The following is a 12,596-nucleotide window of genomic DNA, read 5'->3' on the forward strand; positions in this document are numbered from 1 at the left end:
TGTGTATAGTATGTACCTTCCTAAATGAAAATATAAAAAACCCATATTACTCTAGGCAACTAAATAATGGTTGATAGTCATTCCAACAGATGAAATGAAATAGCACGGGAAAGTTTTGTTAGAAGTATAAAAAAGACTAAGCATGTATTTTTGCATCTTCGCTAGCCAAGGGTTACGATCCACTCCCGTCCTAAGAGTCTAAGAGAACGGGAGTGGATCGTAACGAGGGGGGGGGGGGCAAGGGGTTTAACTGTTATGCTGTTATGGGGCAATTTTATTCTTTGTTATCTGTTATTTTGAAAATATATTTGCTGTTAGCTGTTATTGTCTTATTCTTTGTTAGCTGTTATTGGGCTTTTGATTTTTTTGTTATCTGTTATTGTGATAATGTATTAGCTGTTAACTGTTATTGAAAATTGGAATGTTAGCATTTTTTTTGACAGTCAATATTCGGTATAAATTGAAGATCATTGGCCATTGGGGTCTACCGCTACTGATATGTTTGTCCCGTATTCAGAGAAGGATTCCATTAACATGTACCCATCACAGAAGTGTGGTCCAGCTAGGACAATTCAAGTATATCTTATGATTTATAATCCTTTGTAATAAATTCCATTTTTTTTATGAATGTGTATTTAGAATTATCTTAATTTTTTGTATCAGAATAATGTTCCTTGTTTTCCGTACGAACATATTAAATTAAAACAATTCTTAATATGACAAAAAGGAAAACATATGGCCAGGAATATCTGACAAGGATCTCAATTAAGGACTAGGTCCTAACAACCACTTAACCTTTTATATAATATGGTGCATAGACTCATCTCTGTAATTCTTTTCAAAGCAAACCAAATGCATTGTACAATGAAAGTTCCAACCATGAACTTGGGTCCGAAGCTGCACTTAACTCATTACAAACACAGATTTATTTCGTTTCAAGCCATTGTTTCCCTACTAAACTAGAACGATACTATGTATTCTACTTACTAGTACACTTGGTACAATCAAAAACCTCAGCTGATAAAAAATTGTTCAAATAAGGCCGTTGAAAATAGTGCAATAAATTGCTTTTAGAGTGTCAAAAAGTACTTGATAAATTGCATGCTTATAATTGGTGCTTTTGATTTTTCTACCCTATATACCACTTTGCCTCATAGTTTTATTAAGAAAAAATCACACACCTCATTAAATGGTCATTTAGAAAAAGTCAGAATATTCAAACTCTTTTAGGTCACTTTTTGATTAGCAACAAATGAAGCTTCAGTCAATATATAAACAATACACCAACGTTTCATGAGAACTGCTGAACATTTTTTTGTGTTAATGTTTGAAAACTGGAAAATCACCCCTTTTTAATTAATAAAACCCGTTCACTCGGAAACGTAAAATCTTAAATTTATAAAAATTGAAAGTTACCTCATGTTAATAGATATAAACAATTCACCAAAATTCCTTGCTTTGTGAAAGCATTTTTGAGATATTATCAGAAAATTGAAAAAAACACCAATTTTATTGAATAAAAACCCATTACCCAGAAACTTAAAATCTAAAATTTATACAAAAAAAAAAGAAGAAAAAAAAGGGAGCTCACGTCAATAGATATAAACAATTTCCCAAAGTTTAATGCAAATGGTTAAAGAGTTTTTGAGTTAATGTCCGACATGTTGACAACAGACGGACAACAGTATACCATAATTACGTTCCGTAAACGAGCGTATAAAAATATTATAATATATTGAGTAGTAATTTAAACACATTCTAGATACATAAATTAATACTAAAAACATAGTCATAAAAAATGGAATGCATTACAAAGGATTATATCCATAATAAGAAATACTGATTTGTCAAAGACCGAATAATTTTAATATTTCATTTACTGTTATCTGTTTTTGTCCATTCTAATTCCTTGTTATCTGTTATGAGCCAAATCAATTTGCTGTTTTGCTGTTATTGGGACCCCCTTGCCCCCCCTCCGTAACCCTTGGCTAGCGAAGATGGTATTTTTGATGGAATTTCAGATTAAAACATATTTTTTCTAGTCTTATGCTAGCCTTTTTTATACGACCGCAAAAATTAAATTTTTTTTGGTCGTATATTGGTATGATGTTGGCGTCGTCGTCTGCGTCGTCGTCCGAATACTTTTAGTTTTCGCACTCGAACTTTAGTAAAAGTGAAAAGAAATCTATGAAAGGAGTAGGTCCAGTAAGACCCCTTTTTGGCCCCAAAATATAGCAGTTTTACAAAATTGTTAAAATGTATACTTTTAGTTATTTATTGGACAGTAGAATGCTTCTGCTACATAAATATGGGCTGTTTTTGACAATACGATGTTTATATATCGGGTACTAGCACCATTAAGTCATGCCAAATTACTGAAATGTTCACAATTCTAGCATTTTGATATAAGTTTTAGACGGTTTCCGTGTAAAACGAAAGTGGCCGCATTCGTGTTCATCCAAAATATTGAAATGTAAGTTGTATTTGATGATAATACATAACATATATAAAGGTTGAGGATGAACACGGATGCGGCCACTTTCATTTTTGACAAAAACTATCTTAAAAGTGACATTTTTCGGCATATTTGGTAGATTTTTCATATTTGAGCTTGAATCGGAGCGTTTTTAATGACTAAGGCAGCAACCATTTGATTTTCTGGGGGGGGGGGGGGGGGGGGGGGGGGGGGGGCGCTATGGTTTTTTTTTCTAGACAAACTTTTTTTTTCGCCTGCGGCGAAAAGCAATCTATTTTTTTCGCGACAGACAGGTCGAAAACAATTTTTTTCTTTCAATTTTAGCATTACATATAGTGGCAGCTGAGGGTGAAACAAACAATTTTTTTTTCTCAAAATCAAAAACAAATTATTTTTTTCTCCAAAAACTGGAAACAAACTTTTTTTCCAAAAAAAACCATAGTCCCCCCCCCCCCCCCCCCCCCCAGAAAATCAAATGGTTGCTGCCTAAATTAGTTAAAATCTTTCAAATAATTAATTGAATCAAATGAAATAGACACTTAAATGTTTAAAAAGTGGTCAACATCTTTCGTCAGATAAACCTGAAATTTGAGGCCAAAATCGGTCCTTACCGGACCTACTCCTTTTAACACAAGGTTTATGACCACAAAAGGAAGGTTGGGATTGATTTTGGGAGTTTTGGTCCCAACATTTTAGGTATTAGGGGCCAAAAAGGGCCCAAATAAGCATTTTCTTGGTTTTCGCACTATAACTTTAGTTTAAGTAAATAGAAATCTATGAAATTTTGACACAAGGTTTATGACCACAAAAAAAAAGGTTGGGATTGATTTTGGGAGTTTTGGTTCCAACAGTTTAGGAATTAGGGGCCAAAAAAGGGCCCAAGTGAGCATTATTCTTGGTTTTCGCACAATAACTTTAGTATAAGTAAATAGAAATCAATGAAATTTAAACACAAGGTTTATGACCACAAAAGGAAGGTTGGGATTGATTTTGGGAGTTGAGGTCCCAACAGTGTAGGAATTAGGGGCCAAAAAGGGGCCCATATAAGCATTATTCTTGGTTTTCGCAACATAACTTTAGTATAAGTAAATAGAAATCAATGAAATTTAAACACAAGGTGTATGACCATAAAAGGAAGGTTTGGTTTGATTTTGGGAGTTTTGGTCCCAACAGTTCAGGAATAAGGGGCCCAAAGGGTCCAAAATTGAACTTTGTTTGATTTCATCAAAAATTGAATAAATGGGGTTCTTTGATATGCCGAATTTAACTGTGTATGTAGATTTTTAATTTTTGGTCCCGTTTTAAAATTGGTCTACATTAAGGTCCAAAGGGTCTAAAATTAAACTTAGTTTGATTTTAACAAAAATTGAATACTAAGGGTTCTTTGATATGCTGAATCTAAAAATGTACTTAGATTTTTTATTATTGGCCCACCTTTCAAGTTGGTCTAAATCGGGGTCCAAAATTAAACTTTGTTTGATTTCATCAAAAATTGAATAATTGGGGTTCTTTGATATGCCAAATCTAACTGTGTATGTAGATTCTTAATTTTTGGTCCCGTTTTCAAATTGGTCTACATCAAAGTCCAAAGGGTCCAAAATTAAACTAAGTTTGATTTTAACAAAAATTGAATTTTTGGGCTTTTTTGATATGCTGAATCCAAACATGTACTTAGATTTTTGATTATGGGCCCAGTTTTCAAGTTGGTTCAAATCAGGATCCAAAATTATTATATTAAGTATTGCGCAATAGCAAGAAATTTTCAATTGCACAGTATTCAGTAATAGCAAGAAATCTTCAATTGCACAGTATTGTGCAATAGCAAGAAATTTTCAATTGCACAGTATTGCGCAATAGCAAGAAATCTTCAATTGCACAGTATTGTGCAATAGAAAATATTTTCAATTGCACAGTATTGCGCAATAGCAAGAAATATCTAATTGCACAATAATTGGAGTTATCTTTCTTTGTCCAGAATAGTAGTTGAATCAACTTAAATCATTGTTTTATACAATATACAATGTATATTCACTTTTACTATCAACTGATAAATTAAAACAATCTTTACCATTCAGTGATAACAAGCGCTTTATTTTACATTTTAATATTTACTGATGTATTTAAATGAGTAGTTATTGTTGCAAACTCCATTAGAAATTTGAATTGAGATCAGTTTTGGAAAAAGGGAAAAAGGGGGGGGGGGGTTAAATTTTTCTCATTTCAGATTTCATAAATAAAAAGAAAATTTCTTCAAACATTTTTTTGAGAGGATTAATATTCAACAGCATAGTGAATTGCTCAAAGGCAAAAACAATATTTTAAGTCTCATTAGACCACATTCATTCTGTGTCAGAAACCTATGCTGTGTCAACTATTTAATCACAATCCAAATTTAGAGCTGAATCCAGCTTGAATGTTGTGTCCATACTTGCCCCAACCGTTCAGGGTTCAACCTCTGCGGTCGTATAAAGCTGCGCCCTGCGGAGCATCTAGTTTTAATGTGGAGTAACCTTTCGGACTGTAGAATATATCTTTATTAAACGTTTTTACTATGGAAATGCACAGATGTAGCGAAATCCCTGCATGCACTTTGCAAAACCGAAATTAAATCTCATATCATATAAATAATGAATACTTGAATGATATTTAACTAAGTTTGTAGTGTTGAGATATATTTTATTTGATATGTGCGTGACATTTAACTAGGTTTGTAAGTGTTGAGATATATTTTATTTGATATGTGCGTGACATTTAACTAGGTTTGTAAGTGTTGTGATATATTTTATTTGATATGTGCGTGACATTTAACTAGGTTTGTAAGTGTTGAGATATATTTAATTTGATATGTGCGTGACATTTAACTAGGTTTGTAAGTGTTGAGATATATTTTATTTGATATGTGCGTGACATTTAACTAGGTTTGTAAGTGTTGAGATATATTTTATTTGATATGTGCGTGACATTTAACTAGGTTTGTAAGTGTTGAGATATATTTTATTTGATATGTGCGTGACATTTAACTAGGTTTGTAAGTGTTGAGATATATTTAATTTGATATGTGTACGTGACATTTAACTAGGTTTGTAAGTGTTGAGATATATTTTATTTGATATGTGCGTGACATTTAACTAGGTTTGTAAGTGTTGAGATATATTTAATTTGATATGTGCAGTTGTTTCTACCGGCTTATTCGATAATATTAAGCATTTAATGATATACATACTGACATCAAAGATCAGATTGAGGGGTTGAGAATGCAGCAAGTTATAGCACAATTGAATTTCGTAAATCATACTAAAAAATGTGATATATAAGTTCAGGAGAGGGTAAAACAATGTGATATATAAGTTCAGGAGAGGGTAACATAATTGTCTTTGTGTTGATATCATTGACCTTTGCCAAGTATTGTGTCAAAATAATACACTTGGCGAAACTTTTGCATAATGCCAGAATAAATTGAATGTTATAGTTAGAGTGAAAATCAACATTGCAACTTTATTGGTGCATGTGGTATGTCTTCATGCTATCTGCAACTGATAGCTCACATTTAAGATTCTTGTACACAACTTTTGTTTGAAAACAATCATATAAGAGAGTGAAAAACGCAATGCAATGTGGTCTTTGGAAATAACAATACAGATAGTGAAACGCGTAAATAAAATGATGTCGACTGAATTAGTAGGTTCAGCGAATTATGCCATAGAAGTAAAAGTTCGACAATCAAATCGTTTTGGTTTTTTTTATAATTAAAGTCTGTGAAGTTTTTATTATTTTTTTTATTGAAAATTCATGTGCGTTTCAATCGTGTCAAAGACATCCATGTGGTATTATAATGCAAAGTTCAGTTCAATAATATTTTTCATTTATATAATACGGTCTTTCAGTCAATACATTTTCCAGAGATTGTAAAAAATACTGTCCATTTTCGCTATTTGCCCTAAACGCTCCTCACTGGTCCCTGTTGATAAGTGAATCTAAGAAATGTACAAGTTGGTTAGAATTATACTTGATTAACTAGACGGGTTTTCGGAGACATATCTGTGCAAAACAAGACAATATCCTTATATATGATCATATATATATAATCCGGTTTTATATTTGGCATAAAAAAGTAAAAATTGACAAGTAATGGGAATTTTATGTTTAAGAACATCAACAATGACATTTAACGAAGCTTGTATGTATGACATACAATAACTAACAACATTTTATTCATTTAGCTCATCATAGGGTCAACATATGCATAGAAAAATATGGACGCGATATTATCTCCAAAATGAGCATTTTCTACATTGAGTTGAATAATCTTACATCGTTTTCAGTAGGAAATTTAAACCAGATCAAAGTAAATTATAAATGTCGGAATATGTCTTTGGTAAATCCTTTTGACGTTAACGACGTCATGTAACAGATAACAGCCAAACGGACTACGCTGAAAGGGGAGATAACTCAACGCTACATCACAAGCACCATAGTCTGTTGAAGGTTTAATGATCAACGATCAAATGTCATTTGTTTGTCGTTAACTTCTTTAATAAGCACAAAATCTTTTAAAGCTCTAGGCATGGGTAAACATTCTAAATTTTGAACTATTTTATATCCTAGACTTTTACGTATACATTTACGACAAAGCTGTTGAAGTGAGGTAGCTGTCTGCATCTTTTTACGAAGCCATTGTACCACATCCTCTTGGTCAGTTACCAACCGCGATGGAATATAGTTCGTGTAAATATGGACTCTTGCTGTAAAGTCAACATAACCGAATGTCGCAAGTAGTCTACATATTTCAAAATGGCCCTTTTCTGCTGCTATTTGAAACAGAGACTTGTAAACTCCATTGGAGAAATACTTTCCTGGTTGTTCAAGATCACAGTTATGCTTTATCATGAGCCGAATCACTTCAATTTTATTTGTTGCAACACCGTCAAAAGCAGCCGTTTCTCCTTGATGATTATATATATCATGACGACTTCCGGCTGCTAAAAGCAAGTCGACAACATCAGTATAATTCCTTTTTATCGCGATGTGTAGCGCTGTATCTCCTGTTTTAAACTCTCGTCTGTTCAAGTCACATTTAGCTTTGATCATTCGTGAAACAACGTCTTTATGATTGTAACAAACGGCCTCCATTAAGGGGGTTCTTCCCCAGTAATTCTGAACATCTATTAAACTCCCAGCAGATATCAAAATGTCTATAATTTCTGCACACCCGTTTCTTGATGCGTAATGCAACGCCATATCGCTATTTCTATCCGTAATGTTCAAGTTACAGCATGCCCTGATTAAGCGCAGGACTGCATCAGTCTTGTTATTCCTTACAGCCTTCATCAATGGGGTTTTGGAGGTGATATCTTGGGTGTTAACGTCAACACCACGTCGAATAAGCACGTCAAGAATCTGGCAGTAGCCATCGTCTGCAGCGTAATGACAAGGGGAATTACTGAACGTGTCTTTGGCATCAAGCTTGGCCCCGCCTGCAATAAGCAGCAACATACACGCCATTTTGTGTCGTAAAACTGCAAAATGTAGTGCTGTTCTACGGAGAGTCCCTGTTGTTTGGTTGACATTACATTTGGATTCAATCAAATACTGCAACATATAAGTATATCCTCTATAGGACGCTAGGTGTATTGGGTAAAGATCGGCATGGTTCTTTTTCCTTACCTCAACAAATTTTGCATTCAAGTCTATTTTGTGTTGAGCTACCAGCCGCTTTAAAACCGTTAATTCGTTGTTTAGAACCGCGTCGTAGAACTCTATACCTGCCATTTGCACACGTAGCAACATTGAAATGTTATGTTAGTTTTTTGTTATCTATAATTTTCAACAAAACACTGTAAAAGCATCCTTTTCAAAGAACGAAAATGTCCGTTTATTCTCACTTCTGTGTATTTCAAAATGGCGTCTAAAATATAATGTTTTGTCGATGACGCACACTGCAATATTATAATTTATAATAAAACCACCACGCTTTACAGCAACTCATCGATCGTAGAAAATCAATCGGAAAAGGGGAGAAGACCTAGTCACGTCAGCTTCAGCAGCGGTTCCATCGAGTTTATACTATTGATTATCTGTCATCATACAGTTTGCAGTATAACCATGCTTACTTGGGAAAAACCAAAATTATTTATCACAAAAAAGGAAAAATAATATTAACACAAAATATTAGCAAATTGAGATAAAAGTTCTGATTATAATTATGTTGTTGTTAACTGTCCCGTTGGCGTAAATATACCCTTATTCTATAAACTTAATTATAATCATTAACAAATAAAACCGAGAAGAGCACTGTAGAGAAACTAACTATGCTGAACGATAATCATGTAAATAACTGAAAAATAATTAAAAGAAATGTAGCATGAAATAATTTGAAAAAAATAGATATTTATTTTTACTTGGATTTCAAATAATATATATGTTGGACGGTTGAGGGGTCAAGTTCGATATTGACGATTTCAGACCTCATTTCACTCTTGCCGTTCAAGAGTTATGGCCCTTCATCGTTTAATACATATACGTATTATATGTCTCTTGTTATAAATCTGACTATAAAAAGCCTATTGTTAAATTTTTGTTTGTTAAATTATTTATTTTCAATTTCATTCATATAAAAACGTTTCAGAAAATGTATTATGCATCAAAGGTTGAAATGACTACACATAAGATGTTTGTTTGACAAGTATTTAGGCTTTTGTACATTTAGAAATTATTTGATAATCTGTGATAACATTCATATTTATTCTACACATTTAAAAAAATTTAACATTCCAATGTGTTTTAGTTAGAGAAGTAAAAGAAACTTTATACTAAACTTCTTTGTGAGAGTAAAGTGTGACGTAAACGAAGGGAGTAGGTCATTAAACATATGTTTCTGTTTTCCGGTTTATATCGTCATCAGGAATTAGACATATGAAAGAAACTTTAAAATGCTGAAAAACGCGATGCACAGGGCTTTATAGGTAAGTGTTATACCAGCACACGTTCAGTAATAGTGTACATTATTATACAGTTACTGTTATTGATTTACAGTTTTGTGTATTACACTCTGTATACATTTAAGTGGATTCTATTTATACCATTTCTTAAATGTCATACCGTATTAACACTAAAAACCAAACAGTCTGTATAAACATATGCGCAATATTACTTGGCAATATGGACAATCGGTTCATTCGAGGATTAGCCATCCCGCCGTTGTCGTCCGATAACTTTCCTGCAGCTGCAATATCAATTTCGATACACCGATTTTTTTTACTTGTTAGAGGAAGTGCTGGATCTGTGAGAGTTGCTCATCTTTTGCTCTAAGATTCATCAAAACAATTCTTTTCCTTATTCTCTCATCATCAAAGTACGTCAAAGCCATAGAAACTAATTTTTGATTGAAGCTAATTAATGAAAGTTACACACGCCACTGTTCTGTAGAATTCAGTATGGACTGTCTAGGGAAGAAGCTCTGAGGCTGACCTTTTTTTTATGTACAAGTTACTATGACACATGTAAAACGACTCAGCTACTCAAATTCGACTGTCTTTGTCCACATCGTGGTCCAATCTCCCTGTCATCGTATTATAATACGATGGCTACATGACGGCATCACGAGGGTTTCACGTAGTCTTGTGGCTTTCCTAAGACGATCGGGCAGCTTCTTCTTTCCTACGTATTGTCTTCGTGTGTCCATCTGGTTTCAATTCGGGACAGTATGACGCAGGCATTGAGGAGTCACTGATGGTTTTGATAGTTGATTTTGTATTTCTGATAATTTTTGCTGTTTTGTTGTAGATTTTGTATTGCTAATCATTGTTGTTGTTAACAGGTTCGACGTTTCTATTGTAGATTTTAAGATGATAAGTAACCACCTGAAAATCGGCATTCAAGGGTAAGAAAATAACTTTATGAGTCATCCAATAGAATCGACCACCGAGACATGTATTTAGTTCTTGTATAGCTGATCCATTTTGACTTTAATAGTGTCTAACTATCTATTACATTTTATGCGGTGCTTTTACTCGAGAACAACCATTATAGGTCAAAGTACGATCTTAAACAAGGATCCTATATAAATAACGAGAAACGAGAAACACTTATGAACCGCATCAACAAACGACAACTACTGACCATTAGGTTCAAATATGTCTGCTTGATTTTTTTCACACATTATTGTCAAGATATTTGAATTTTAAGCGACTGTCATACAAGTGAGAGGTTAAGCTAGCCATAAAACTAGGTTTAATCCACTATTTTTCTTAGAATGTCCTTTACCAAGTCAGGAATATGGCAGTTGTTATCAAATAGTTCGTTTCTATGTATGTTGCATAGGCATTTGTTTTGTTTCACTTAAGTGTTTCTGTTGTTCCCTTGTTTTCCCCTTATAGTTGATGTGTTTCCCTCAGTTTCAGTTTGTGGCCAGGATTTGTTGTCTCTCAATCGATTTATTACTTTTTAACAGCAATATATCACTGTTACCTTTATTCGATCAATATGATTCACATCGAAAACTTAAAACGGCTACTAAACCACCCGTATCATAGCTACGAGCTAACTCTCATTTTCACGAATGTGACCTATCGAATTAGACTTATCACCGGGTAATTACATTATCAATACGACGAGAGCGACATTATAGGCAGGATCTACTTACCCTTCTGGAGCACATCTATTTCCTCCGGTATTAGTTTTTTTTTTTTGGTATTTTGTTTACTGCTGGGTTTTGGGTCGCTTTACATTTTACCATGACATAGTCCGCCTGTTTATGTCTTACTTGTTTAATGTCCTACTTGTATCATTATCATCTCTTTTGAATTCTTGAAACAGAATTACAACGGAAGTTTCAACGTTTCTATAAGGTTTTAACCCCGCTGTAACGATGAAAGACGAATCATGATTATAAAAGTTATTATGCGGAGTAATTAAATTTATTTCACAAGAGTCAAACTCCCCGGCAGTTCTAGCTCCTGTCTGCATACTACTCAGCACTAGTGGGGACGAGTTTTTGATTTGATTGAACTAACTTTTTTATTGACTTAAATTAAAAAGTTTGATATATATGTTGCATATTAATCGATTTTGTTAATATTTTTCCTAAAGTTTGCACGTCCATTTTTTTCCGATGTTCAAATAACAATCAAAATCGACTGTCATACAAGTGAGAGGTTTAGCTAGCTATAAGACCAGGTTCAATCCATCATTTTCTGCATAAGAAAATGCATGTTCCAAGTCAGGAATATGACAGTTGTTATCCATTTGTTTTATGTGTTTTATATTTTGACTTTGCCATTTGATTAGGGACTTTCCGTTTTCAATATTTTTGTTATTTTACTTTTTTTAATAGGGATGATGCACGAAATGAATCAGCTGGTTTGGATTTTCATTCTTGAAGGTAAAGACAGGTCTTTAATACCCTCTTGTGAATGAAAATCCTCGAAGCAATATGCGTGGTGTAGGATTATATGAATTGACAAGTTCATTTTATCTTTGGATAATTTACGGAGAATTAGAGTGTTTCGGGGACATATACAGTCATCAGGAAAATAAAGAGAGCTTTGCACGTGTCTCCATAGCGATGTTGTAAATCAATTATACTCAAAACTCGAATCGCATATTGTGCTCGTCGCTTGCTCATCTAAGTGATAACATTATAAGAAAACTCTCTGTTTTCTGTTCTATTTATTATTTCTTTTTACCAATGTAAAACTCGTGCTAAATTTGTTATTGTTTAGTCAAACTAATATAACTCATCCTGAGAATGTTATGTACAAATTTCTCAAAGATAACACGCTTAACAATTGGTTAGTCGTCATCCGTTTCGTCTACATACGACTCATCAATGGCGCTCTAATCAAAACAGGAAGAAGAGATAAATAGGAGTTGAAGAGCATGTAATACGTTTAAAGGTGTTTAAATGGTTAACAATATAGAAAAAGAAATATGTATCATAAGTTGTTTAACAATTATATATGAATTATTTCATTTCAGATGAAATTTTTCGTAACAGTTTGTAGACACCACAGTTATTACATGTGAATTTATTCGTGTCAATTGTGCTTGTATCAGCGTGTCAATATAATGGTGCTTGTAATGAACACAACTACAGTATTAAACAGAACCAATCTTACTGTCA

The 12,596-nt window shown here is 33.4% G+C and overlaps 1 protein-coding gene and 1 long non-coding RNA gene across 2 annotated transcripts; one reads left to right on the forward strand and one right to left on the reverse strand.

The window, feature by feature from the left end:
- Positions 1-6,594: 6,594 nt before the first annotated feature.
- Positions 6,595-8,478, reverse strand: LOC143065468 (uncharacterized). Its single transcript, XM_076239049.1, has one exon. The coding sequence runs from the start codon at positions 8,261-8,263 to the stop codon at positions 6,971-6,973; it is 1,293 nt and encodes a 430-aa protein (XP_076095164.1). The 5' UTR covers positions 8,264-8,478; the 3' UTR covers positions 6,595-6,970.
- An 823-nt stretch (positions 8,479-9,301) lies between these two features.
- On the forward strand, positions 9,302-12,596 carry LOC143065470 (uncharacterized). Its single transcript, XR_012975481.1, has 4 exons — positions 9,302-9,438; positions 10,313-10,355; positions 11,808-11,855; positions 12,452-12,596. It is a non-coding gene; the product is annotated as an uncharacterized LOC143065470 (long non-coding RNA).

This window comes from Mytilus galloprovincialis, chromosome 2, assembly GCF_965363235.1.
Source record: "Mytilus galloprovincialis chromosome 2, xbMytGall1.hap1.1, whole genome shotgun sequence".
Lineage (NCBI taxonomy): Eukaryota > Metazoa > Mollusca > Bivalvia > Mytilida > Mytilidae > Mytilus > Mytilus galloprovincialis.